Source organism: Solanum stenotomum, chromosome 9 (genome assembly GCF_019186545.1).
Source record: "Solanum stenotomum isolate F172 chromosome 9, ASM1918654v1, whole genome shotgun sequence".
Classification (NCBI taxonomy): Eukaryota; Viridiplantae; Streptophyta; class Magnoliopsida; order Solanales; family Solanaceae; genus Solanum; species Solanum stenotomum.
In genome coordinates this window covers 19,230,933-19,256,348 of record NC_064290.1, presented here as the reverse complement: position 1 = coordinate 19,256,348, position 25,416 = coordinate 19,230,933, and the positions used below count along the sequence as shown (strand labels likewise).

Sequence of the window (25,416 nt, the reverse complement as noted above, 5' to 3'; positions counted from 1 at the left end):
TAACTGTAATCATTATTATCTATTACAGTAACAATTTGCTCAAAAGGATTTTCTATTTTTATTTTATTAATCTTATTTTTTGCTGTTATCTTATGTTTTGTTGTTAATACATATAGATTTTTACAGCGAGCTGTAAATATTTTACTTCCTGGGCTAACTCTATTCCTGACATTTTTCAATATAATACTAATGATTTATCTATGTTCCTATCTTCTATTGCTATTGAATAATTAGCACTTATTATAAATTTAAATTTTTGGTATATTAAATTTCCTTTTACTGCGCTTATTATACTTTTTTCTATTAGTTCTATTATTCTGTCATCTGCCAAATATATTTTTATTGGTGTATCTATTCATTCTCTGAAACAAGCTTTTATTAATATCTCTGTTCCGCCTAAGTGTACATAATTTATGGGGTCTTTAGCTTTAGTTGCTTGTATTTCTTTATTTATTATTTGTTTGTTTATTATAGGTATTCTTGCTTTTCCTTTGGTATATTTACAATCTATTATATGTTCGTTTTTATTTACTACATAATATTCCTCTTTTTGTTTTTTAAATATATCCTTATTAATGGTATCTTGAATATTTTTTCTACACTGAGATCTAGTTCTTTTCCTTTTATTTGTTCAAATATATTGATGTCAAATATTACTTTTTGTTCTGTAGATTCTTCATTTATATATTCTTCTTTATTTATTATTTGTACGTCTTTTTCAGTCATCTTTATTTTCTTCTTTTTCATTTTCAGATAGTTCGGTTGCAAGTTCATCAAGTTCAAATTCATATATACTATCATCACTTTCTGGTTCATAATCTATATAATCTATTTGTGTATATGTTTCTTCATTAATTATTATTTCAGATATTTGTTTTTTCTTTGGATTCCTAGGTAATTTACAATCTTTAGCGATATGTCCTAGTTTTCCGCAATTATAACATGTACATTATGTTATCTTTTTCTTTGGTCTAAAAGGTCTTTTTGCTTTAGTATTTTTTATATAATATCTTCTTCTTGGTCTTTTATACTTATATTGAGATTTATATTTTTTATATTTCCCTGGTTTTCTGTATTTCTTTTTATAATAATTATCATTACATCCAAATTGAGGTGCTATCTTATCTTTGCAACATGCTAGGTTTTTAATTATTGTTTTTTCCATTTTTATCTCTTCTCTATATTTCTCACATTTCTGAATACCATTTTTGTAAATATCTTATTCTTGCTCCAAGTGTATCTTGTAAACCTGCTTCGTTCCAGTCTTTTATTATTTTAGAACTAAATAGTTCTGGTAATTTTGTAAAATATAATTTTCTTATTTCTTTTGCCTCTTCTATATTATATGTTCCTTTATAATAATAATCTCTAAATGCACATGTATATTCGTCTATGTAACACATTACATATAGCTAACTTTAACATTAAATTCCTATTTAACTGTTTCTCTTTATTTTGTTCCTCTACTTCTGTAGTTGTACTATTGAATTCATTTCTTATAGCTATTTCATATTTATTTAATATCTCAATTGGTGTAGTCGCAATTTCTCCATCTATTTTCTTATTATTTCTTAATGTTTTTATACTTTCTTCTGCTAAATTTTGTAACCATAATTTTACTGTCCTATAAGTGTTCTTTCTATATATCCTGGTACTTCTGTCATTTCAATCTTGTTATCTATTAGTTGTTTCGATATGTATCCTATCCATAGTTGTATTGTTTTGTTTATATCTGTTACACAATCTAAATCTAAAAAACTATTATTTTGGGATGTTGTAGATGGTGTCCATTTTTTGTTTAATCTTTTATTCCATAAATTATCATATCTGTCAGATTCTTCATAACTAACTGTGTAATAATTAGGACTTAGTGTTTTTGGATTTTTTACTTCTGATGTGCTTGTACTTGCTTTATTTTTTATTTCTTCCATATTTATTTCTATTGTGTTATTAATTATTTCGGTTTCTCCTATTTTTTCTAATATTTCCGTATATGTTTCACTTATATTTGAGCCTTGTTCTGAGCAATTTTCATCTATATCAATATTATCAACTCTTATATCTGGATTTAATTTTTCCTTAAATTTTTCTATCTCTATTTTTAATTCTGTTTCTATTTCTTTTTCTTTTTGTTTGGCCGCATATAATTCTTTAAGCATAGTTAATTCTTTTTCTAAGGCTATTATTTTATCATTTTTCACTTCTTCAATCTGCTGTATTTCTAATTTTGCTTGTTGTTTTATCGTATCTATTTCTTTTTTCCTATCTATTTCTTCATTTTCTCTAGTTATTCGTACCATTGCAGTTAAACTATCTTCTAATCTTACTGTCTCTTTTTCTATCATTAAATATAAATTTTCGCCTATTTTTTTATACCTTCTTCCTAAGTTTGAAAATATTATTTTTATTTTTAATCCTTCTGGATTTTCGTAGGTTTTTTCTTCTATAGCAAATTCTTCCTTATTCATTTTAAATTGTGTTTCAATTTATATTCTATTTTTTGTATTTCTAGTTGTAGTTTAAATATTAGCTTTCTTTGAGCTAGTAAAGATTTTTGATGTACTCCTGCATATATATTGTATTGAAGCCTTTCTTGTTTATGTTTTAATTCTTGTCGTTTTATTATTACTATTCTAATTAATTCGTACTTATGATTTTCTTTATTATCCATATGTAATTTTAATCACACTTAGCTCTGATACCAATTTTTTTTTTTTTTTGGGGGGGGGGCGGGGAGGGTCCCTATTTTATAAGTTAATTCGTTCATAATACATTTTTTCTAAAGGTATTAATCTTATGATTTCTTTTATATTTTCCAATATATATTCTATGTATTGTATGTCGTGAGTTTGTTGGAATGTTTCTATATTTTCTTTTATTAAATTACTTAATAATGTAATATCTATTATAGTTTGTTGCCAATATTCTAAGTATTCCTGATTTATCGTTAATATGAATATTGAATTTCTAGATTTTGAACAAATAAAAGGAAAAGAATTAGATCTTAGTGTAGAAAAAATATTCAAGATACCATTAATAAGGAATATGGTCAATTGATTTTTGGTACTTTGACCAAATCGATAGAGAAATCCAAGAAAGATACAATGATTTCCAAAATCAAAACAAAAGTTTAAGGTAATATCATAATTAAGGCATATGTTCTTTATCATTAAAAGATATTTGTATTAAAAGCTCAGTAAGCACAAAGTGCTTTAAATATAGTCACAGGTAAACATCACGAATGAACTCAAGAAGTCTATCATGACCTCTATATCATTTGCAATAGGAAAAAACAATAAGAAATGCATTTGTACTTAATAATATAATAAACCCAAACTTGCTCTCAAAATTTCGTGCATTCCTTTCCTTCCAAATAGTCCACTATAATTAAGGCATATTTTTATAAATCTATTTTTTAAAAAATTGAATTATTTTTAGTCGAACCCTACATCTGTATCAGGATTTATACCCCTAAATCTTAAAATCTAAATCATGAAAGATTTGACCTCTAGGTCTGCACCAATATCAAACGCCCACACCCGAACAACTAAGCTCTTCTTACCATTCTTGAAAAAAATGTTAAGTTCCCTATTTCAATGTCTTTCCACAATCCTTGTAGTTAAGGTCTTAGGTTGTGAGACATACCTAACTTCACATGTTAATTTTCTAATGCAATTGTCATTACTTTCCACTATTGTTGTGTTTGATATGGAAAAGTGTTATTCCAATCGTCTGTTTGGGGTCAAAATGTTCGAAAATTCTTTTTTTAGGAATAAAAGGTTTTTTGAAACAAGGAAAATGACTTCCCCAATGGGAGTAAGGGAAACAAGTTCCATACGTGGCATTCCAAGTTCATACTCTGCTCTCCACAGTCCATACCCTAATACCCCTAACTTGCACCACTTGACCACCCTACCCCTGCCACCCTGACCCCAACTACCCCACCCCACCCCATAATATTTTCCTAGATTACATATAAATGCTCTTGGGACAATATTTTTTGCTTACTTACCATACACTAAAAAATAAGTCAGAAAACCACTTATTTTCCACAAAAATATTTTTCATTGGAAACATTTTTCTTCATAGCAAACACGCCCATAAGTATTTGTTTATGCTTTTAAGTTCATGCTCCCGATCTCGCTCCCTCCTTCTGTACTATGTTCTTAAATGTAATTTGGTTTGTATAATTTTGTGTGCACCATTGATTTATCAATTCCACAAAACTTTTCTCTGTTCCTCACTCTTTCGCTTTACAGTCAAAACTAGTTGTGGTCATGGTTTCCCATTATAAGCATTGCAGTCTTTACATATGGAGGTGCCACTTCTTGTAAGAATGAAATCTATTTTTTTAGAATGGCAACAATTAATCTATATGTCCACAGATATACTACATCAAAGTATGTAGTGCCCCTTCAAAAGTACAACTTACAGCTTGAACATCTATATGTCGTTCCTATGAATAGTCTAAAACGTCAAAAATATAATCTGTTTGAGCTATTTATTTTTGTTTACACCAAAAATAAATTAGAGCTAAGCATATCATTCTGAACTCTTGCAAGTTGCTCTACTTGTCTTCAAAACATCTCCTATTCCCTTCTTTCCACATTGTCCACGAAATGCATGCATGGACAATCTTCCATATTCCTTCCTTTTTGGCTGCATTGACATCCGTGTTCCAGCAGTTTAGCAATCCCTTTATGTTCCCTGACCTCACCCATTTAGTCCTCCTCAGATAAATGAGTATCTTCCGCAACTGGTTTGTCCACATACAATGTATAAAAAGATGGTTGATTGTCTCCTCCTGTTCCCCGCATCTCTCTGATTCAAATTCTCATGTGTCAATAACACTTCTTTAACTAGAACCCTAGTAAAGTAGTTCACATTATAATTAATCTCCCATTCCTTTTGTCCCATATTATAACAATGTCGCTCCTAGTCCCACTAGCTTCCAATTGGGCATGGCTAACCCAATTGTCCCCCCTAACTTCCTTCAATATCTTTGTGGTATCCCCCATGAGCTTTGTTTCCTGGAGACACTGCATCAGCTTTCTATGTATGTAGACGGTTTCTAATTAGCCTTCTCTTTCTGCCAATATATAGCCCCCTAACATTCCAAGGCACTCTTTCCAATTGCATTTAACTTTTATTGCCAGGTATTCCCCCTACTTCTTGAGCCATAACTATAGAATTTGGCATCAAGTTCTGACCCTTTCATTTCATTCACCCCCTTCTTTTTTACAATGGCTTGCTCCCCCTTGTTCATCCGATTGTTATTGTCTATCTTCATAAATAATTCTTTGGCCTTCTCATCACACCCTTTAAGATCTACACCCAATTTTGTGCTTAGTTTGATGAGTGTTGTTGAATCCATTCTGAAGTTTTGGTGTCTTGAACAGCCTTCGGTTCAAAGGAATTACATCTTCTTCGATCCAGTTGCTGCTTCATCCGGTTCCTTCAGTTGCAAGGCCTTAGATTCCTCTTTGTCTACTTTAAGCTTTCCTTTAAATGCACGATTTCAGTTGATTTATTTCCTGGCACTGTTGTATTAGTCATACAAATGTTGAATTGATCTTCTTGAATCTTTGTGTGTTCTTCCTCACCCTCGTACATCACTCACTTCTTCCCGGCTTGAGTTATTGTAGATGACTGAATGTGCAATATTGTTCTTCTTTCTCTAAGTGTGGTTGCTTGGATTTCAATTGTGACTGGGTCTATAGTTTGGGCTTCACTCTCGGAGAAATTGGGAAATGTCTGAATTATTTGGGTCTGCTTTTGTTGGGCTTAAAATTGAGCCCAAGTTTTGCGGCTGAGTAAAAGGTCCAAGTTTATCTCTAAAAGGTCCCTCTCTGTTACTTGGCACCCATGTGCCTTTGACCTAAACTTTCCCCCATCGACTAATGTGCCCACATGCCCTGTCAACTTCACCCAGGTGTCAGCCTTCATATCTCTATCAAAAAAAGTTGGCATTGTACTATTATCCTGTGGATAATTCAAAGGCTCCCCCCACTTCTTCTTCCTTCTGATTTCACACTGACCGGAGCTTCCACCCACACCGGAATTGTATAGATGAGACCTTCAGTTTCCACTTCAACCTTTTTAGGAAGCTCATTTCCATCCCCCTTCCCCCTTCACTTTTATTCGAGCCTAGTGAAGATGATTTCTCAAAGTTGTCTCCTCCTCTATTTCAATGAATCCACCACAACAGTTACCTATCTCTTCAAATATCTTTTGTAACCAGAAATTCGATGGTAAACCCAGCAATCTGACCCAGACCAAATCCCTGTTGATCTCCTCTGGCCAACATCCAACGGTAGGATTCCACCATTGGAGATTCAGCTTTTTCTTTGGCCAAGTATGTTCTGCGGCTTTCCTTGTGGGGAATTCAAAGAGATACTGAGAGTCATTCATGTTGAAGACATTAACTCCAAAAGTTGACTTCCATGAGTTACATGCCCATTTCCTCACATCACTCAGAGTTGGCGTCTCTTTTGGCGGCAACTGGAATTTTCCAACTAGGCATCGACTCAACAGATCTGATTATGTCCTTGTTGTTATGTGTGCTGTTTTCGTCTCCTCCGTCATGCATCTATTGTTTCTGAAAGCCTCCTTGTAGGACGTTTCTATTTGTCTATTTCTGCTAGGAATAGGGTTCTTCACTCGGTTTGTATCATTGATAAAATTAGTAAATATTTGGGCAATATTTGCCCAACCCTCTTTAAGAGGACCCTCTGATGTAATAATGATAGATTTCCTTCCCCCTTGAATGGTTGTGAAGCTTATGTATCTACCAGCTTCATTATATTTCAGAGTACAAAAGAACTCTGAAAAGTGGTCCTTCATGTTCTATCTCTTTATTGTCTTCCTCTTTTCTTTTGTAGCTACATTGAAGACGAACACCAACCACGACATTAATGCTAATAGTGACTTGTCTCATTAATTATCTGTTGCGCTCAATCCAGTCGAACCATACTTCTGAATCTAAATATCTCCTAAATCCTAATAATGTCATAGGATTTAAACCCTGCATTATAAAAATCCTATCTTCCCCCATATCTATTGAAAACTCCGACCAGAGCAGACGGAGAAGAATTTCTCCCCTGGAGAGTGAAAATTGCAAAAAGGACTAAAATTGACAACCTCGAAAAAAGTGTCTGAGAGAATTTTGCCCCACACTTTTAATTAGTCTCGGTGATTACTAGATTTGTTCAAATACTAAGAATGAAATCTATTTAGCTACAGCTATCTACTCTTAGATGTTATACAAGAAGATAGGGGAGATCAAATAATGAATAGCTTTGTTGGAGATATAAATAAAGTAAATAATAATACGATCTTTCTAACAACTCAAACTTTTAGATGAGATGGTCACACAACTTTAACATGGTATTAGAGCTATTATTCATGTTATTGGAAATAAACTTTTAGCTCATGAGGCTCATCCCAATTTGTGATTTACTCGATGTTTGGCTCTAATATTATATTGTTCACGCTCCAACGGGAAGACTTGGGTGTGCAGGGGTATTGAGTTTGTCCTACATCAGTTGTGGGATGGGAATTTGATCTCCTTCTATGATCATGGGCAATCCCCACCTTATGAGCTAGCTTCCAAGTGTGAGTTAGAGTTAGATTCAAGGTTCATATTCTTATCATGATATCATAATAGAGCTCCAGGGTTCGTGTTTCATAGTCGGCAATTATTAAAAAAATATCCACGTTTTGGCTCATGAAAAAGTATTAAGTGCACACTTAAGTAGACGTCTTGGAGATTAGTGACAAGATTTTCACTAAGGGGGTTTGAAAAATAAAAGTGTAGTACCTAGGATTTGAACTTGGAACCTCAAGGTGAATTTTGAACCCCTAAACCACTAAGTCAACCTCTACTTTTGTATTCAGGGGATTCAAAATCTATATAAATACACAATTTTTAAAATTACATTATATATACACTATAATTTTTTGCTGAGGGGGTTCGGGTGAACACCCTCACCTCCTCCTAGATCTGCTTCTGTTGGAGATACAAATTAAGTAAATAAAAGTATGTTCTCTCTAACCACTTAAGCTTTTAGATGAAATGATCAGACAACTTTGTATTTGATCTAACAAGACCTATAGTACTGCTTGCAGCCAACCAACACAGTTTATTAGTGGAACCATCGGAAAAGGGGGATTTAAAGAAAGGATAATTGTAATTCTCTTTGAACAGACACAGGAAACATCAAAACTACTTGGAATTTGATGTAAGTCAAAGAACTCACTTGATTATCATCAAATGAGACATCCTGGGTAGCAGCACTTGTCGTGATACCTGAAACACATTCACTAGCTGGAAGATTCCAAACAGATAAAGACCGGCCACTTCCACAAGCCTGTGAAGTCAAACAGAGTGGCCATAATTAATATACTTGATGTGGGAAAGTTACTTTTACGCATGAAAAGTCGATGAGCATATTCATTTCTCTGATTTAAACCTCAAAGGTGTGAAGCAACAATAAACCAGGCAAAAGAAAATGAAAAAAAGAAACAACTTGAAACAAACCAGGAGATGACTTGAAACACAGATTGCATGGTCAGATGCAAAACATGCATCAACATGAAGTTTGGGTAGGCTGTTGCATATTCAGCGAAGCAGTTGGTAAGGTCCATTTCTTATCTGGAGCCAAGAGATATCGAATACCATTAAGTCATACTTATAGTCACAGTTTAGGTATGTGGGGGCCCTGTCCCGGTGATCTGTCATTATATGGTTATAGATTCCATTAAGAGGCTTCGTAGACCATTTAAAGTTGTCATGAGTAATTATAGTTTCAGTTGCCGACTATATTAGTGTGGCCAATTGGCCAGCACACCTTATGTATAACATCTATCTATTGTCTTATGTCTAACGGGTCATCTGATTAGCACAAGCCATTTGTATAGCAGGTACTCATATGGACCCTTGTTCGTCCTTTGCGATTAGGGGCATCACAACAGTGGCAAATACCTCAGATGTCCATTAGCAATCAAGTAACACAGTACCTGGCTCGAGGCTCTACGTCTGATGCATGAAGCTGTTCTCATGACCATGTTATCTCAACATAAACTTAGTTTCACAAGGCCAAATACAGGTTATGCTCTATGTAAAGACAGCAAGTAGTTCACACATCCCCACCCCACCTCACTATTTTTTCCTTTGCCTAGTAAAGATGTATACCAACTTATTTTGTTTTATAAGGAAAGAGAAATAACTTTAGTATGTAAAGCGTTGGAGATTCATATCTTACTGTCATCTTCAGCAAAACCAGTCATCATTGACATGATTATTATAACTAAACAGACTACAGTATGTCAGTAATAACCCGGTTTATTTATATGATGTGGAGAATTAATTTTATTTATAGCTATTGGGTCAATTACTAAACTAGTGGAAAGAATTTTATTATATATAAGATAGTGACTAAATAAGTGGCTAAGTTTTCAACTCTACTTGTTTAGTTGACTCTAACTAGGGCTATTAAATTAAAAGGAGTGGGCAAGCCCATTCTCTTATTCTTGTTGCTGCCACATTTCGATTGAGGGAGTAAAAAGTAGGGTAACTGATCTCTTAGTTTTTTTAAACGGGAAGAAGCAACCTCATAGAAGAGTTTTAAGGAGTTCACGGGCAGGACAGGAAGCTGGTGCAGTAGAGATTGCATAGCCAGGTATTGAAATTTCTTGTTGTCGTGATGCTCTCGTTAGCATTAATTATATATATGTTGCTTGATGCTCTTGTCTAAGAAGTGCAATTAATTATGGTTCAACGATGAACCAATCATGTAGAAACAATGAGAAGACAATGGAAGGTATTTTTATAACTATTCACTGAGTGTAAAAATTTAATACCTAGTCCCAACCTTTTTCAGTGGAGTTGCAGTGAAGTAAAATGCTTGATAATGTGGCTAATTGAGATTGATTCTGCAATTATATATTGTTAAGTTTAAAAAGTGCAATGGAATTTGGATTCTCAAATGAGAGCCCGGGTACAAAAATTGCACCAGAAATCTAGTTAGGGTTTCAACTTTCAACAGTCTCTTTTAGCCACTGTTAGAATGCTATTCTTTTAGCTATAAAGATACTGTATTTACTTGGGGGTTGTTTGGTAGGGTGTATAAGAATAGTGATATATATGGTGTATTAATTATGCTTGCATTAGCTATGCTGAGATTATTTCATGCATTGCATATTTCTAGAAAAAAAAATTGTTTACAAGTATACCCACAAATATAGTGGAAAAAATGTGGAAAAGATTTTGAGGAGCAATTGTGTCGTTACTCATGCTAATGCATGCATTAAACCCCCTTGCATTGCCAATACCATGGTTTCCCATGTATTAGTTATATGAAGCATAATACCAAATAAGGTATTAGTAATACACAAAGTCCAAAGCTAATGAATGAATTATTTTTTCTACTACATCCAAACGACCCCTTAATGTTCTTGGAGTATGGGTATTAATTTATATAAATTATAATTGAATAATTAGGTTGGACTTTGATAATTTTCCCCCTTTAATTTCATGGTTTAAGATGTGAGAGTTTAAGTTAGCTTTAAGCTTGCAAGCTAGGGATATTGAGACTTGACCTCGACTAGCATAATTTTTTTTTTGATGACAAGGGAAACCCGCAGCCGCTATCCTTTGGGTGCGCACAGGGTAAAACCCCCGCTAGCATAATTGATATAGTTAATCAATGTTTTTGCATAGTTGAGACCTTTGAAGGTTGTTTGGTTGGTGCTTTATGTGTTGCAACGTAGGGAACGTGTCATTACCAAGGTAAGTGAGACTTCACACTTTTGGTGCTTGCTTTTCAAATCCGATTCAAAAATGTTGTCTGCCCGGTATATATGTTGGGACGAGAGTGTGCTAGGCAGAGTCAGCGGTCTTTGAGGCCAGCCACGTATACTTTATTTTCAAGTACACGAAAACTCTCTTTATAAATTGTTTTGTGATGTGATATGGCTGTGCCATGAGGTTGGGGCATAGTGTATGCTTCTTGATTTTACTGGGGCATTGTGTATGCTTCCCTGAGCATTGTGTATGCTATTGGGGACTCATGGTGTTAATTAATTGTTTTAACTATAATTCATGACAAGTCTTTAGTCTGAATTGTTTTGAGAAACATAGTTTATTGATAAACAATTGTTTGGAACTTGTTGGATATTCTATTATGATATGATTCGTGTGCATAATATTTTGTGCTCGTGGTGTGTTTGTATTTTCTAACACTTATTCCAGGGGTATTAGTGGTGAGTCAAAGACTTTTTTTTTTAATGACAAGGGAAACCCGCAGCTGCTGCCCTTTGGGTGCACACAGGGTAAAACCCCCGCTCGAATGCAATAGCTCGCAAACCACATAGAAGAGGTAACCCACACTAGCCCGGTGCGACGAGCTCGACCCAGAAGGCAAACCCCTTGCTTTCGCAAGCAAGGGGTTTCGAACTTGAGACCTCCAACATGGAAGTCCCAAGCACAAACCACTGGGCCACCCCGAAGGGTGTGGCGAGTCAAAAACTTCCTAGGTTATATTATGTATAACTCACTCCTTATCTGCATGTCCATGCAGATATTATTGTTATGGATGAGGCTAGTGGCTAAAGAGTTTGTTGAGTGGATTCTATTGTTGAGGTGAGCCGCTTCATTGTTCGTGGAGGCCGTTGTTTCAACTTACCTTATTTAACGTCATTTATTTATTTACTTGGGTTTGCATGTCCGACAGTTAAACGCATGTCATTCTATTAAGTATTAAATGTTCCATAGTCATATTGTTTGATTAGGGCTAGAGAACTAGTATGAGTGATCTTTGAATTACTAGATTGACTATGGATTTCGTTGGATTATTATTCTCCATTTATTGATTTTTATTAATGTGTCCAGACTTGCATGTAATTGCTCTCAGTGCTTATATGATTGGGTAAGTGAATGGATGATTGGTTTGCTCGACAGGTGGTGTAAGCGGGTGCCAGTCTAAGGGGTATTTTGAGATGTGACTTTTCCAAGTAAAGTGAAAAATATTCTGTTTACATGGTCAAACCCCCACTGACCACTGCAACAAAAGTAATTGCAGTATGACAGCTCTAACCAAACAACAATTATTATAGTTCGTACAGTAGCAAATGGACAATAAAGTTAGTTTGGTAATGGCATCTGAACTCTTACCAGCCAACTCTCGCTTGCATCAAGAGCTATGCAACTGACATATGGATACAACTCCTTCAACTTCTTATCCTTCTGGGGATCAATTATTTGAATACATTTACCAGTTCTGCAATCTAAGACAATTTCATAAAATGGCAGTCAATAATCAACACATAAAGATAGATCAAAATTGAGAAAATCATGTGTTACTCCCAAGTAAGGAAGAGCCCAAAGCAATCAATAGAAGGCAAAATAGGCAAATTCCTTGTGTTCCAAATTTTTTTTATAACTACAGCTCCTACTTTTTTTTTGAGCAAGAATAACCACTGCTCCTATTATTAGAAGGAATATGAAAGATATACCCCATATTCGTGCTGTCCCATCCTCTGAACCAGTTATAACCTGAAAATTGCCGAGGGAGTGAGAGAGAAAAAAAAAGAAGCAAAATTGGGCAAAATTCAAGGTACAATTGAAGTTTCAAGAAATATTATATTTAAAAAACAAAAGGGTGCTGTTGTACTTAACAAGTGCATAAAATGGAAATGGGTAAGACTAGCCACAGAGAAAGAGTGTGTATGCATGAGAGACAAACAGAAATTTTTACCTGATTGTGAGAATTTCGCGCAACAATGCAATGCAAGTAGTCTGAATGTCCTTTAAGAACCATCTTTATTTCATTCTTCTCCTGAGCACCATAATTTAAATCACATTATCACCAAAAAAGTCTTAGTTGGAAGATTTCTTTTTTCTTTTATTCGGAAAAAGAAAAAAAATCCTTTTAAGAAGAAGTAATGAATTAGGTAGGGACTAGTCATTAGTGGAAACAAAAAGAAAGAAGTAATTAAGAAATACTATAATATCATAATCAACCATGCACAATGCACAAATACATACCACATCCCAGCAATATGCACAAGAATCACCAGAAGCAGCAAATATGGATCCGGTCTACAATAGAACACAAAAAATGAAATAAACATATGTAGACAGGACAACGTGGAGGTAGGAAACTGGACTTGAGAGAAGCAAGAGAAGAATCCATGAGATATAAATGCTAAACGCATAAGTATAAACAAAGTTAGCTAAGTCACATGCTTTGAACTAACAGCTCCAACTATGGCATCCAGACCCCAAAGTCCACTCAGCATGAATGCCTAAATGACTACTTAATTCTTCTCTCCCTACCACCTCATAGGGTTGTTGCAAAAGCCTTCTCCAAATTTGGTATTATAATATCAAATGCACAATTCTCAACTCCAAATGGAGTAGGTTGATGATGTACTAAAGAAGATTGTAAACCCCCCCTTCCCCACCCCCACCCCCCAAACACACACAGAGCATCAAAGAAACAGATGAATAAGAGTATAGTACAAATTGTCCACTACTATAAAGTTCTTTTGTAGTTCATCCAATATTTAGCACTTCAGTAAATTGTATGATTTGAAATGATAGCTTCCCCCACTACCATGCTCTGCTCTCTTCTTCGTAAAAAATGAAATGAAACAAACTATTGCCTCACTGCTGCACAGCAGATAGGTTTCAGAAGAACATCATAATCTAGTGAAGAACCCAAGACATTCCTTCACAACGAAGAGCATCTGTAGTGATACAGCTGGTTTTACCTCTCAGATTTAAGAAGCATCTAACATTAGAAGATAACTAAGTCACGATTCACATCTACCTCCTAGCAGCTAACGCATAACCAGAAATCAGACTTACCTATAGTTCTATCCTCTCACCCTATAGCATCAATCAAGAAGCCGCTAGGCTGGTTTAGAAAAAGATAGAGAGGATAACATACCTGAGTATTAACAGCCACGCAATTATTTTCAGGAATTGGCGAAAGCGCCCCCCACGGACCTCTGAGATATGAGAACATGGTTGGAACACAAATAAGCTATAATAGTGTAAAGTAGAGGAGGATGAAATAATAGAACCATCATAAGCAGTAACCACTAATTTTCAGATATAGAAGGCAAAGGTCAAAGACAACATTTCATCTACACACCAATCCAAGAAGTTTTTAAATTAAAAGCAATCAAAAACTTTAATTGCATAATATATTTGTTCAGAGTCCCCCTCCCCCAACACCCAAGCCCCCTGATTCCAGGTAAACAATAAAAGCTACTAACATTATGTTTGAGAGGAAAATTTCAATAACCATCAGTAAGCAGGAAACTGAAAAGACAAAATGTTTAAATCCTGAACAGGACATCTTTTGTTGCACGTCAATTGCTAAGGATGCAATATCAACGCATAACAGTAATGCAAACTGTGTGAGAAGTTAGTAAAATTCCACCCTAAACTACAAGCTTTCTTTGAAGCCCCTACAACATGGGATATTTGAAGAAATCTGAAATTATTTTATGTTTCTTGGTAACTTACTTCTTTTGAGGATTTACCAAGTCAAGTACCGGCTTTGATACGCCTCCTGAATAGTAACAAAAGAAAAGTAAGCAGAGAATTCAACTCATAGCCAAAAGCAGTAACAAAATAATTTCAAGTTGCATCAACATCACAGTGAAAACCAGACAGCCTATCGGCATTCAGCTGATGCTTTGACTTGCAGAATTTTTCTGCCCAAACAGAAAAAGTATGTTGATGTTCAAAAGGTAATTTGGTTTGTGGTTGCTAAACTAGTATCTAAGAGGGCACACAACAAAATATAATGTGGGAAACAAGAAAGGGGCATCTTACAGAATTAGGCAAGAACATTTCAAGACTAATATTTTGCCAGTTCATTAGGTGCGGCAGAAAGTGCATTCCCTCACTTCTCTTTCATCCAAGATTAACAATATTTCTTGCACTGGTAGATCTATAATGCAATAGAGCCACGATATTAGAATCCAATTTTTCTGTGCTTTTGTTGAGTCGTACATTGGTGGGCTTAGGAAATTTGGTCTTGGGCAATCCTCCCCTCATGAGCTAGCTTTTGGTGTTGAGTTAGGCCTAAGGTTCATTTCTTTATCGTAATATCAGATCCATGGCCAACCTAATTCATTATTTCATCTGGTGTTGGCCCCCCTATCTTGTATTGACCATGCTCCAGAACTCCAGTCCTAGGCATGCGAGCGTATGTTGAGTCCACACCACTGAGATTAGGGAAATTTAGTCTTCCTCTAAGTTGCTCGGACTCGAGTGTGGGTGTTCGATACAGGTGCGGATCTAAAGGTCGGATCCTTCATGGTCTAATTTTTAAGATCAAGGGATATGAATCCATGTGTGGATACAGGTGCGGGGATTCGCCTAAAAATAATTAGAATATCTAAAAATAGAGCTATAAAACCTAAACTATGAGATATTATGTGGAGAACTTGAGAAGAATCATGGAAGGAGATCCAAGGAAAGGCAGTGACATAGAAATTTCTATATAAAAGGTATTCCATTTCCTTCAATTTCACCTTAGCTTTTGTATTGATTACAAAAATCATCAAAATTGTCCACACTTTCCCCATCGAGTTTGATAAAAGTACCCAAAATTGGTTGACCAAATCAGACACGGATCCCACACCCACGTCGTGTCGACACGAGTGTGGCACCAAAAGTGAAGAGTATGAGCAACTTAGGTCTTCCTTATATGGTCTTGGGGAATCCTCTCCTCTAGAGCTAGAATTTGAGGTTGACTTAGGCCTAAGGTAAAAGAGTGAAGGATTGCCCAAGACCATACAAGGAGACCAAATTTCCCTTATTCCACCCATGTGGGCCTCAACATCCACAGCATGCTAGGACTGTAGATTTGGAGCGTGGACAATATAAGACAAGAGATGCAACACCGAATGGAACAATGAATTGGTTTGAGCCCAACTCCCATATCACGATAAAGACATGGACTTTGGGCCAACTCAACCCCAAAAGCTAAGCTCAAGTGGGGAGGATTGTCCAAGACCATATGATTAGTCCATGTTCCCATCCCACAAACAATGTGGCACTCCAACAGTTTTTTCACTTATGTCTGACACAACTTTTGCAGGCCATTTCACTGCTACCCTCATGTTACTCTCCTTGTCTTTATTATTCAATTTCTCTTTTACCTAACAAGAACATACCACATGAAGAATTGACAAAGGGAGAGAAGTATCTTACTTCTAAGTTCTGCAATCAGAAGAGGTAGTTCCAATAAATTGAAGCAACATGGGTTTAGTAGGGGTTTTCAAATACACTGCTGGGAGGTCATCAATTCACATTATGTCCATCCAGAACTTCACAGTCAAGAATTATTTTTAAAAAGCCTTACCCTTCGGGGTGGCCCAGTGGTTTGGGTTTGGGACTTCTATGTTGGAGGTCTAAAGTTCGAAACCCCTTGCCAGCGAAAGCAAGAGGTTTGCCTTCTAGGTTGAGCTCGTCGCACCGGGCTTGCCTAGTGTGGGCTACCTCTCCTATGTGGTTTGCGAGCTATTGCATAGGAGCAGGGGTTTTACCCTGTGCGCACCCAAAGGGTAGCGGCTGCGGGTTTTCTTTGTCATAAAAAAAAAAATATATTTTTAAAAAGCCTTAATGCCACCAGCATTGCTTTGATTCCTAAAAGAAAGGCCTAACCCATTGGTGGCCACCTAAAGTTGGCACTAACTTTCACTTAGACACCTCAACTAGGCTTTGTTCATTTTAGACACCTCATGTCATGTTTCGGTGTGTCATTTTGACACTTTTTTTATAATCAGTCAAATGTGTAAGGTGTGTGTAACACACCGACGATGACGTGTCAACATGACGAATTAAATAAAGACATGTGGCATATATATTGAAAATAATTTTTAAATAATGAATTTTGAGTATAAAAAGAATGCAATGACTTAATGACATGTGGCAATTTTTATCCAAATAATCTTTAAAAAATGAACCACTTGCACAACCCATCCTTTGTTGTCTTCTCCACCACCCCCCACACCCGATCCTCAAGCCCTCCCCCACCAGATTGTCTTCTTCACAGTCCACAACCCCCTAATCCTCCCACACTCAAATCATCGTCTCCACCACCTCCCACCTCCCACCCCCTGAACCCCAACCTCTCCCCAATCCAGATTGTCTTTCTCCCAAATACTTCCATAGTAATATAACTATTTGAAAAAAAAAACATTTTACAAAAGCACAATCTCTTTGCAAACACTAATTCGTCTTACTTATAACTTCAAATAAAATTAAATTCTTCAAATCTAAACAAACAGTTCCCTTTTAAAAGAATTTCCTAGAACTTTTAAGAAAATATATATATATTTCAATTTTTTTCAAAAAATTTCGAGGAGGAAGAATGGCAACAAAATAAGAAAAGTTGTTTAAGCTTGAAATCTATTGGTGTTGTAGCACCATTAGATCTATTTCTCCATGGAAGGAGTTTAAGTTTTAGAAAATGGAGGCTAAAATGGGGAAGAAAAAGAAAAAATAAAATAAAAATAGGTTAAATAAGCTCTCCACGCTCTAGTAAGGAGTGTATCACTCACTATGTCATGTCAGCAAAAAGTGTCGAAATGACATAGCGGGACATGACATGAGGTGTCTAAAATGAACAAAGTCTAGTTGGAGTGTCTAAGTGAAAATTAGTGTCCACTTTAGGGGGCCACCGATGGGTTAAGGAGCACAGAGACTATAGACCTATCATTTTGATTGGCAGTATCTCCGAGATTGTTTTCAAGCTTCTAACAGAATGGCTCAAAACAGCGATGATGCATAAATTGGTGGGCACACATCAAAGAGTTCTCATCAAACGAAGACAAATTAGGGATATTGCCCTAATTGCAAATGAATGCCTAGACTCCAGATTCTAGGAAGGGGAAGCATAATTCTTTGCAAACTAGACATAGAAAAAGGCTTTTGACCATGTGAATTGGAGATTCTTGTTGAGAACTTCAAGAAAAATGGGTTTTGGAAGTAAGTGGGTGAACTGGATCAATGCATTCAAGTTTTTAGTCTTGATTAATGGCTCACTTGAAGGTTTCTTTCAATCTCACAGAGGACTGAGGCAAGGAGAACCTCTGTCTCCTTTCCTTTTTCTGATAGCAATGGAGCGGTTAAAAAGAAACAAATGGCTCAGAGAAAAAACTTGATGTATCCCATCAATTATCCTCAGAACTTCCACCAATGTTTTGAGATCCTGGGAGGTGAAATAGGAACATTACCTACTGTCTACCTTGGAATGGCATTGGGAGCAAAGAGCAAGTCTAAAGACATATGGAATGGGGTTCTAGATAAGTGTGAGAAGAAACTTTCCAGATGGAAAAGCCAATATTTGTCTCTGGGTGGCAGATTCACTCTAATGAATAGTGTTTTAGATGCCCTTCCACATACATGATGTCATTATTTCTAATCCCCCCAAAGGTTGAAATTTGAGAAGAGAATTGATGCACTTAGAAGAAGTTTCTTGTGGCAGGGAAACAAGGAGAAGAGGGGCTACAACCTTATCAAATGGAAGACTGCTAAAACACAAGGAGCCTAGGCAAAAAAGAAACTCAGAAAGCAGAACCAAAGCCTACTCATGAAGTGGTTATGGTCTATGGAGATACTCTAATAAAGATTATTCTTTATGGAAGTATGCTATTGAAGGCAAGTACGGAGAATATGAATCATGGAAGACAAAGGTGCTGAGCACAATTTATGGGGTCAGTATCTGAAGGACTATTAGGAACCTATTCCAATCTTTCAATTATAGAACAAAGTTAGAAATGGGGAAAAACTATCCTTTTGGAAGAATAACTGGCTTGAATCGGCTCCTTAAAATTTCTCTTCATGGAGGTTCCTGAATCAGTAGCAAAGAGCCAATATCAGTGAAGTCTGGAGTAATCATGGCTGGAATTTTGGCTATAGGAGATTGGTGGATTTGCAGAATTCTATGACACACTTGCTCAATTTACTGGAACCACCCTCCTCAGAGACATATTATGGTGGAAAAAATCACAACTCAGGTGAATTCTCAGTCAAAACAGCAAACCACTAGCTGAATTATGGCAACACTATCAGCGACTTTTGGCCTTGGAAGCACAGATGGAAGACTATGATTTCATATAAGGTGCCCTGTTTTGTATGGTTTTGACACAGGATAAGCAACAAAGAAGGCAACTACAGCTATGTTCTATCTGTCTTTTATATGGAAGGACTGCAGAGACAAATAATCATTTGTTCCTGTACTGCAGAGTAACCACCCAACTCTGGGATTTTTTTTGGGTTATGACAGGCTTGAGCTGAACTATGCCAGGGAGTTCACTAGAAATGCTATCTAGCTGGAGCAGAAAAGGGGGGGACCAAAGTTCAGAAAAGAAGATGGAGCATAATCCTAGGATGCATACGGAGGACTATTTAGAAGGAAAGAAATTTGAGATGTTTTGAATGCAAAAGCAACCCAATCCAAAAGATAAAGTTTAGTTGTATTTTGCTATTTCATTTTTGGTGTAAACAAGAATACATAGAAGACACTGAGACTCTACTTCAAGTCCTAGAGTCTCTATAGTTTTCCTTTTTGCTAGAAGATATCTTCCTAGAATAGTAGTTTTTGCCTTCTAATACTCCTGCAAATACTGGCTTCACAGCCCTTTTTGTGATTTAATATAAGTTGTTACCTTCGTCAAAAAAAAACGTCAGCTGAACTGCTACAAGAGGGGCAGATTGAAAATCTTAAGTTGCTGAATTGACATTTTTAACTTCTAATTTGTTAAGCTGATGAAAGACACGAATACATATGCATTGCATCCCCTGTTCTTTCCCCTCCTGAACTTCCTTTCATAATGTGAGGACATTATAACAAGTTTGTCCGGCGAAGAAATCACTCAGCTGCATGAGTTTCAATACAGCAAAAGAGTTGGATGCTAGAACTGGAAGCAAAACCAAGCAAAGGAGCTCAACATTTTAAAATGTTCAAAAATAGGATGTTAGAATCTGTCATTCAACAACAATATAACTACGCCTCAATCTCAAACTACTCAAGGATTCATTACTGCACACACAAAAAAGATGGTACCTTGTGCCGATTCCTTAGACCCCAACATTTCTTTCCACTTCCATCCTCGAATCCGACCATCATCACCACAACTGCATGAAATTACATATATTAACAAAGAATTGGCACATATGATAGAATAAATAACACTAACCGGAGAAATTTATAGGAGTTATTTACTTTTATGTAATAAGTACCACAAGATAATTGCCTCTCTTGCTTACTTGATTAAAAAGAAAATTAGTTCACGAAGTTTCACAGCTCAGTCATTAACTACAATTCTCTAAAACCTCAGTATCAAACAGTTTTACAACTTTTCTCTACTTGCCCTAACATATGAGCTAAGTTGCGCGGACTCTTCACTTTCGATGCCTCACCCGTGTCAGATTCTTCAAAAAGACACTACTTTTGGAGAATCCGACACACACCCGATGACATTTTGAAGAGTCCAAGCAATATATCATATGAGCTCTAGTCAAGCTAAAAGTTTTGTACCTGCATTTTGGATACTTGAAGTAACATTTTCCCATAATTTTGATTCTAAACAAAAAAAAAAAAAAAAAAGCTGTACTATCTCCAATCTGTGCAAATTTACCTACAGCTTTTATCAGTACAGATAGACGCAAATTCTGAAAATATACCTCAATAACAGTGAATCTTCATGGTTACCATAAAATTTAACATCATAAGCAGGTCCATCATGTCCTTGCACCAGCCAACTAGGTTCAGCTACTGGCACCAATGAACTAAACCAACGTCACCAAATAAAATATCAATTCAAACCAAACCTGACCAGAACACTTCGAAAACATTGAGAAAACAGAAACTCACTTGCCCGCGGAGTTCAATCCCTATCAATAAGAAAAAGGAATCAAATAATAGCAATTAGTTTGTAGAGCAATCCCTATATTAACGCTCTTTCTTACTTTATAGACTGTAATATTGAGCTTACAAGGCAAGAAGAGATAGAGTAAGCGGCAATGGAGCCATCGCTAATGGCGCCGACGATGAGGTCCGGATAGGAATTATGGTCCGGGTTCGGGGCGAATGCAGTCCGGAAGACCGTTCGACATTGAGATTCTCTCTCGAGTATAATGGAATCTCTGTATATGTCTTCGTCCCAGTTTCTGCAGTCCATGGCTGTCGCCATTGTTACCGGAATATTTTGGGTGTAGTGAATCAGGGTTATGAAGAAAACTTGAAAAGAATATTAGGTGGACTAGCCACTTTTGGATCAAAATTCAAATTTTAGCCACGTTTGACATGTAATTAAAAATAATTGTTTCTTAATACAAAAATAAAATTGGAAAATCTCAACAGTTTAGTTGGTTGACTATATAAATTTTCATTTTGTTGGTAAGAGTTTCATTTCTTCCATTGTAATTCTCTTTCTTCTTTCCATACCCCTAAGTTATAAAAAAATATGTAAAAATAGCCTATGATTTGCTAATTGGACTAAACCTTGGTCCTCTTTATCAAGCATTGCCACAAAACATTCAAATTGATGAAAGAATGGACAACCTTGACTTCCCTATGGAGAATTGGAATTGGAACATCTCTTTAGTTTAACATCTTCCTGCTAATATTGTTGAGTATATTTACTCTAATTTAGAGGTTGTAAGTTTTGAAGATATATGGAATCATCCTTGATGGATTGCCACAAAATCAGGATTATTCACAGTGAAGAGTGCTTGGGATTTGATCAGACAGAGAGATCATGAACAATGGTACTATAATATGATGTGGACTAAAGGGATTCCTGTAACACCCCGTATCCAAAAATAGAGATTTCAGATTTCTGGTGTTACAGGTGCCACTCACGGACACCATTCACGGACCGTAGATGAAATCACGGTCCGTCCTGCAGGTCCATGGTTCGTGACAGAAAACTTCCCCAGAACTCAGTCAGAAAATTTGGCTAAGTCCCGACTTACGGACAGACCCATGGTCCGTAGATCAAACCACGGTCCGTGGTCTGTGTCCGTGGATCGAGACTTTCCTTATCCAGCCTCTGACACAAACTATGGTCAACCAACACGGACCGTCAATCGATCCACGGTCCGTAGGTCTGACCGTAGATGAGGATTAGCAGCCAGTTAGCTGAAAATTGTTGATGGGTCAACTTCAGATGGTCATAACTCTTAGCACAAAATGAATTATGTGTCCCATGACCTTTGGTTAGATAGATAATTGAATTATCTTTCCAACGCCACCGAGTTTGCTAAATTCCAAACTCCGAGTAAAAAGTTATGCTTATTTTAGTGAAGCCCTGTCGGGCAGACTCGATCGACAGACCCAATCTACGGACCGTCGATTGAATGACGGCCCGTCAGTCTAATCCGTCGATCACTCCGACAGCAGTTAAGTCAGGGGTCTTTTGGTCTTTTCCTTTTTCGTTTAACCCCTAAGATACATCGTTTAGACTCTAAATCATGAGATTTTAATCAGTTTAAGCCTAGAAACATAACTAGAACTTACCTTAGTCAAAATCATTAATCAAAACTTAGAAATTTAGAATCAAGAGAGGAGAAAAAGGTCAAGAACCCTAGTTCAAGAAGCAACAAGGTTCCATCAATTCCAGCCCCGAAATCAAAAGATTTCTCCGTGGAATTCGTCACCAGGTATGTGGGATTTCACTAGTGGGTTCCTTTCGCCCATTGGGTCCCTAGAATTCAGTCAGATTCTTGATTCCATGATTATGAACAGACCTAGGGTTTCTAGAATTTCAATAGATCATCATGAATTAGTTATTTAAATGTTCCAAATCAGATTATCATGTTATTGCTCAATTTATCGCATAAATTTCAGAACCCTAGCTATGTATTTCTTTAGTTCTTGAATTACACATGTTAGGTCAGATATTTCAGTATTCAGTTTTACATGCCTCAGTTTATGAATGCATCATTATCAGATTAATTGTTCCATTCTCAGTTTGTATGTTCAGTTTCGAGCTATCCAGTATTTACAAAAATTCAGTAATAACTAGTTAACCACTTAATTCATTGGGAGTAGCATAATATCGAGTTGGACTAGGGTTCAGCGTACCCATATAGTCCCAGAACTACGAGCCACGTAGGTGTAAGTCCCCTCTGTGGGCAACATCAGTTTAGTGATCACGCCAGCATGCCTCTATACCTCTGGCAGGGTATATTGGGTCCTCTCGATGGGGCGTATACATCGGACTCCACATTTAGCTCATGTGGTTTTATGTCGGTTATTAGTAGCTCCCACAATTCAGTCAGACTCTTTTACATTGACCATATTTCAGTACAGTCAGTATTCAGTCTCAGCATGTTATAAATTTGGTCATTGCATCAGTTAGCTCAGTATTTAGGAGCCATGGAACTCCGGAGGATTCATCCTAGAAAAATCTCAAACCCTAGAAGCTGCCGAATTCAGATTTGGATTAGTCGGAGCAACAACTGTCCTAGTAGATTGGGCTGTCATGGCTTGAGCTTGAGTTTTCATTGCTTGAGTGGTTACGACTTGAGTCAATATGTGGAGAGCCACCCTTATTTCCACATTTGTCATAGCCCCTTCATCCATCGGAACTTGAGTACCTTGGGGAGGAACTCCCTCATTCGCGTTCTCCTCTTCCATCCATCTTGCATTCGCCCTTCTTGTATTCATAGCCTATAAACATAAGAGAAGGGTTAGGAAAAGGAATTCATAGAGTTAAAACTCTAAAGCACGACTAAGGAGTAATGAATGAAATGAACTTTCCTAAACATCTTATAGCCTCTCATTCATAAGTGTGACACGCTTCACATTCATGAACAAGACTCTACTAGACGTGGTTTATGAGACATCAACGTAAAAATCAATCTCAAAACCTTATGCTCTGATACCAAGTTAGTCACGACCCAGGGGTACCCCCTAGATGCAACACGACGTACTTGACTCTCATACAAGCCCTTAGCATATCATACACATAGGAAATGAAAATGACGCGAAATTTAAATTTTTACAATCGAAGTCTTTTTATTAAAAATCAAAAGCGAAGTCTAGACATTGTCTCATAGCCATCAACTACAATAGAATTTCAATAGGGTCACAACCCTTTTTCAATCAAAAGTCTCAACCTAGAACAATAGGAAAGTAACTAGAAGAGAATGACATCTTGTCCTCGAGCCATGAGGACTCACCACAAGTCTTGGAGATAATTAATCCAAGCCTTAGTCAAGAAAGAAAAAACTTCAATGCCCGGAACCTGTACTTTGGAGAAAATGTAGAAGAAACAGGGATTAGCACAAATATGTACGAAGTATGGAAGCCATGCAATAAAATCCGTAAACATGCTAAAAAGGACAATTTAATTGAAAAGTATGCATTTACTAAGTTGGAGAATCACCATGCACCTTTAATTTAAAACACAAGTCATAGCATGTTCATCATATAAATCCTCATAACATAGTAAATCCATTACGTTAGTAACCCTAAGGTATACCTGTGCAATGTATGGTTGGTATCCCATAATACCAACCATTCTATGTACCCCTTTGAGCCCACCTTAGTCATATATATAATCATTAGATCTCATCATAGTCAATAGTCATAGATAAGGAAATAGTCGTGTACATTAACCTGAACATAAGGAAGTCATCCATAGTAACAATCCATTCAACATATATGCATACATTCATACATTTTCATAACATTAGAAACCACCCCATAACCCCTTGCACAGTCTACTTGTGCAATGTAAAAGTAAAGTCTCATACACCCACTTCTACTAAGAAAAGCTCATTAAGAAGTCATAGGTCTACTTTGTGTCATATTCATAATCTTGTCATGTAGGGAAGGTAGACTTAACCGATATAGACCATGTGAGCTACATGGAATCCGGTGTCATGTAACCCCACATCGAAAGAAAGTGTCCTACTTGCTTAAGGTAGAACTACATGTATTAGCTTTTAGGTGGATCCACTAGCTAAAGACCTATGTGGGCACCTAGTTAAGAGATAAGGAGATATCTTCTAGAAACCCGGCCTATTATATTGACGGGAGAGCTTCCATCTAATGAGGTTACCTTTTAGAAACCCGGCCTATTATATTGACGGGAGGGCCTCTACCTCATTGTCCATATACACTCAGTGCTAAGAATTATTTCTCTAATTATACATAATTAGTCTTGAATTGCATTTACATGTGTGAAGCGATATCTTACTCTTCATTCAAGACAACTCATAAAATAGCTCATGGATTCAATTAGGTAAGAATGGACTTTCAACCTTAGAATCATCAATATGTGAGTAAACCTTTCACATTATGTTCATAATGTTTCATGAGAATAGACTTTCAATCAACACAACCACATGATCGTATCCTAGACAATTCATACATA

General features: G+C 36.4%; 1 protein-coding gene across 1 annotated transcript in view; it reads right to left on the bottom strand.

Moving 5' to 3' along the window:
* The window catches only part of LOC125875969 (THO complex subunit 6), a 32,140-nt gene extending 10,864 nt beyond the window's left edge, over window positions 1–21,276 (bottom strand). Inside the window, exons 1-11 of the mRNA XM_049557051.1 lie at window positions 21,025–21,276; window positions 20,904–20,923; window positions 20,714–20,818; window positions 20,094–20,164; window positions 14,537–14,582; window positions 13,953–14,013; window positions 13,046–13,099; window positions 12,756–12,836; window positions 12,514–12,553; window positions 12,173–12,285; window positions 8,259–8,369 (exon numbers count right to left, since the gene is read on the bottom strand). Coding sequence (XP_049413008.1) covers window positions 8,259–8,369; window positions 12,173–12,285; window positions 12,514–12,553; window positions 12,756–12,836; window positions 13,046–13,099; window positions 13,953–14,013; window positions 14,537–14,582; window positions 20,094–20,164; window positions 20,714–20,818; window positions 20,904–20,923; window positions 21,025–21,222 — 900 coding nt within the window. The 5' untranslated portion in view covers window positions 21,223–21,276. The remainder of the gene's footprint in view (window positions 1–8,258; window positions 8,370–12,172; window positions 12,286–12,513; window positions 12,554–12,755; window positions 12,837–13,045; window positions 13,100–13,952; window positions 14,014–14,536; window positions 14,583–20,093; window positions 20,165–20,713; window positions 20,819–20,903; window positions 20,924–21,024) is intronic.
* Between the last annotated feature and the right edge of the window lie 4,140 nt (window positions 21,277–25,416).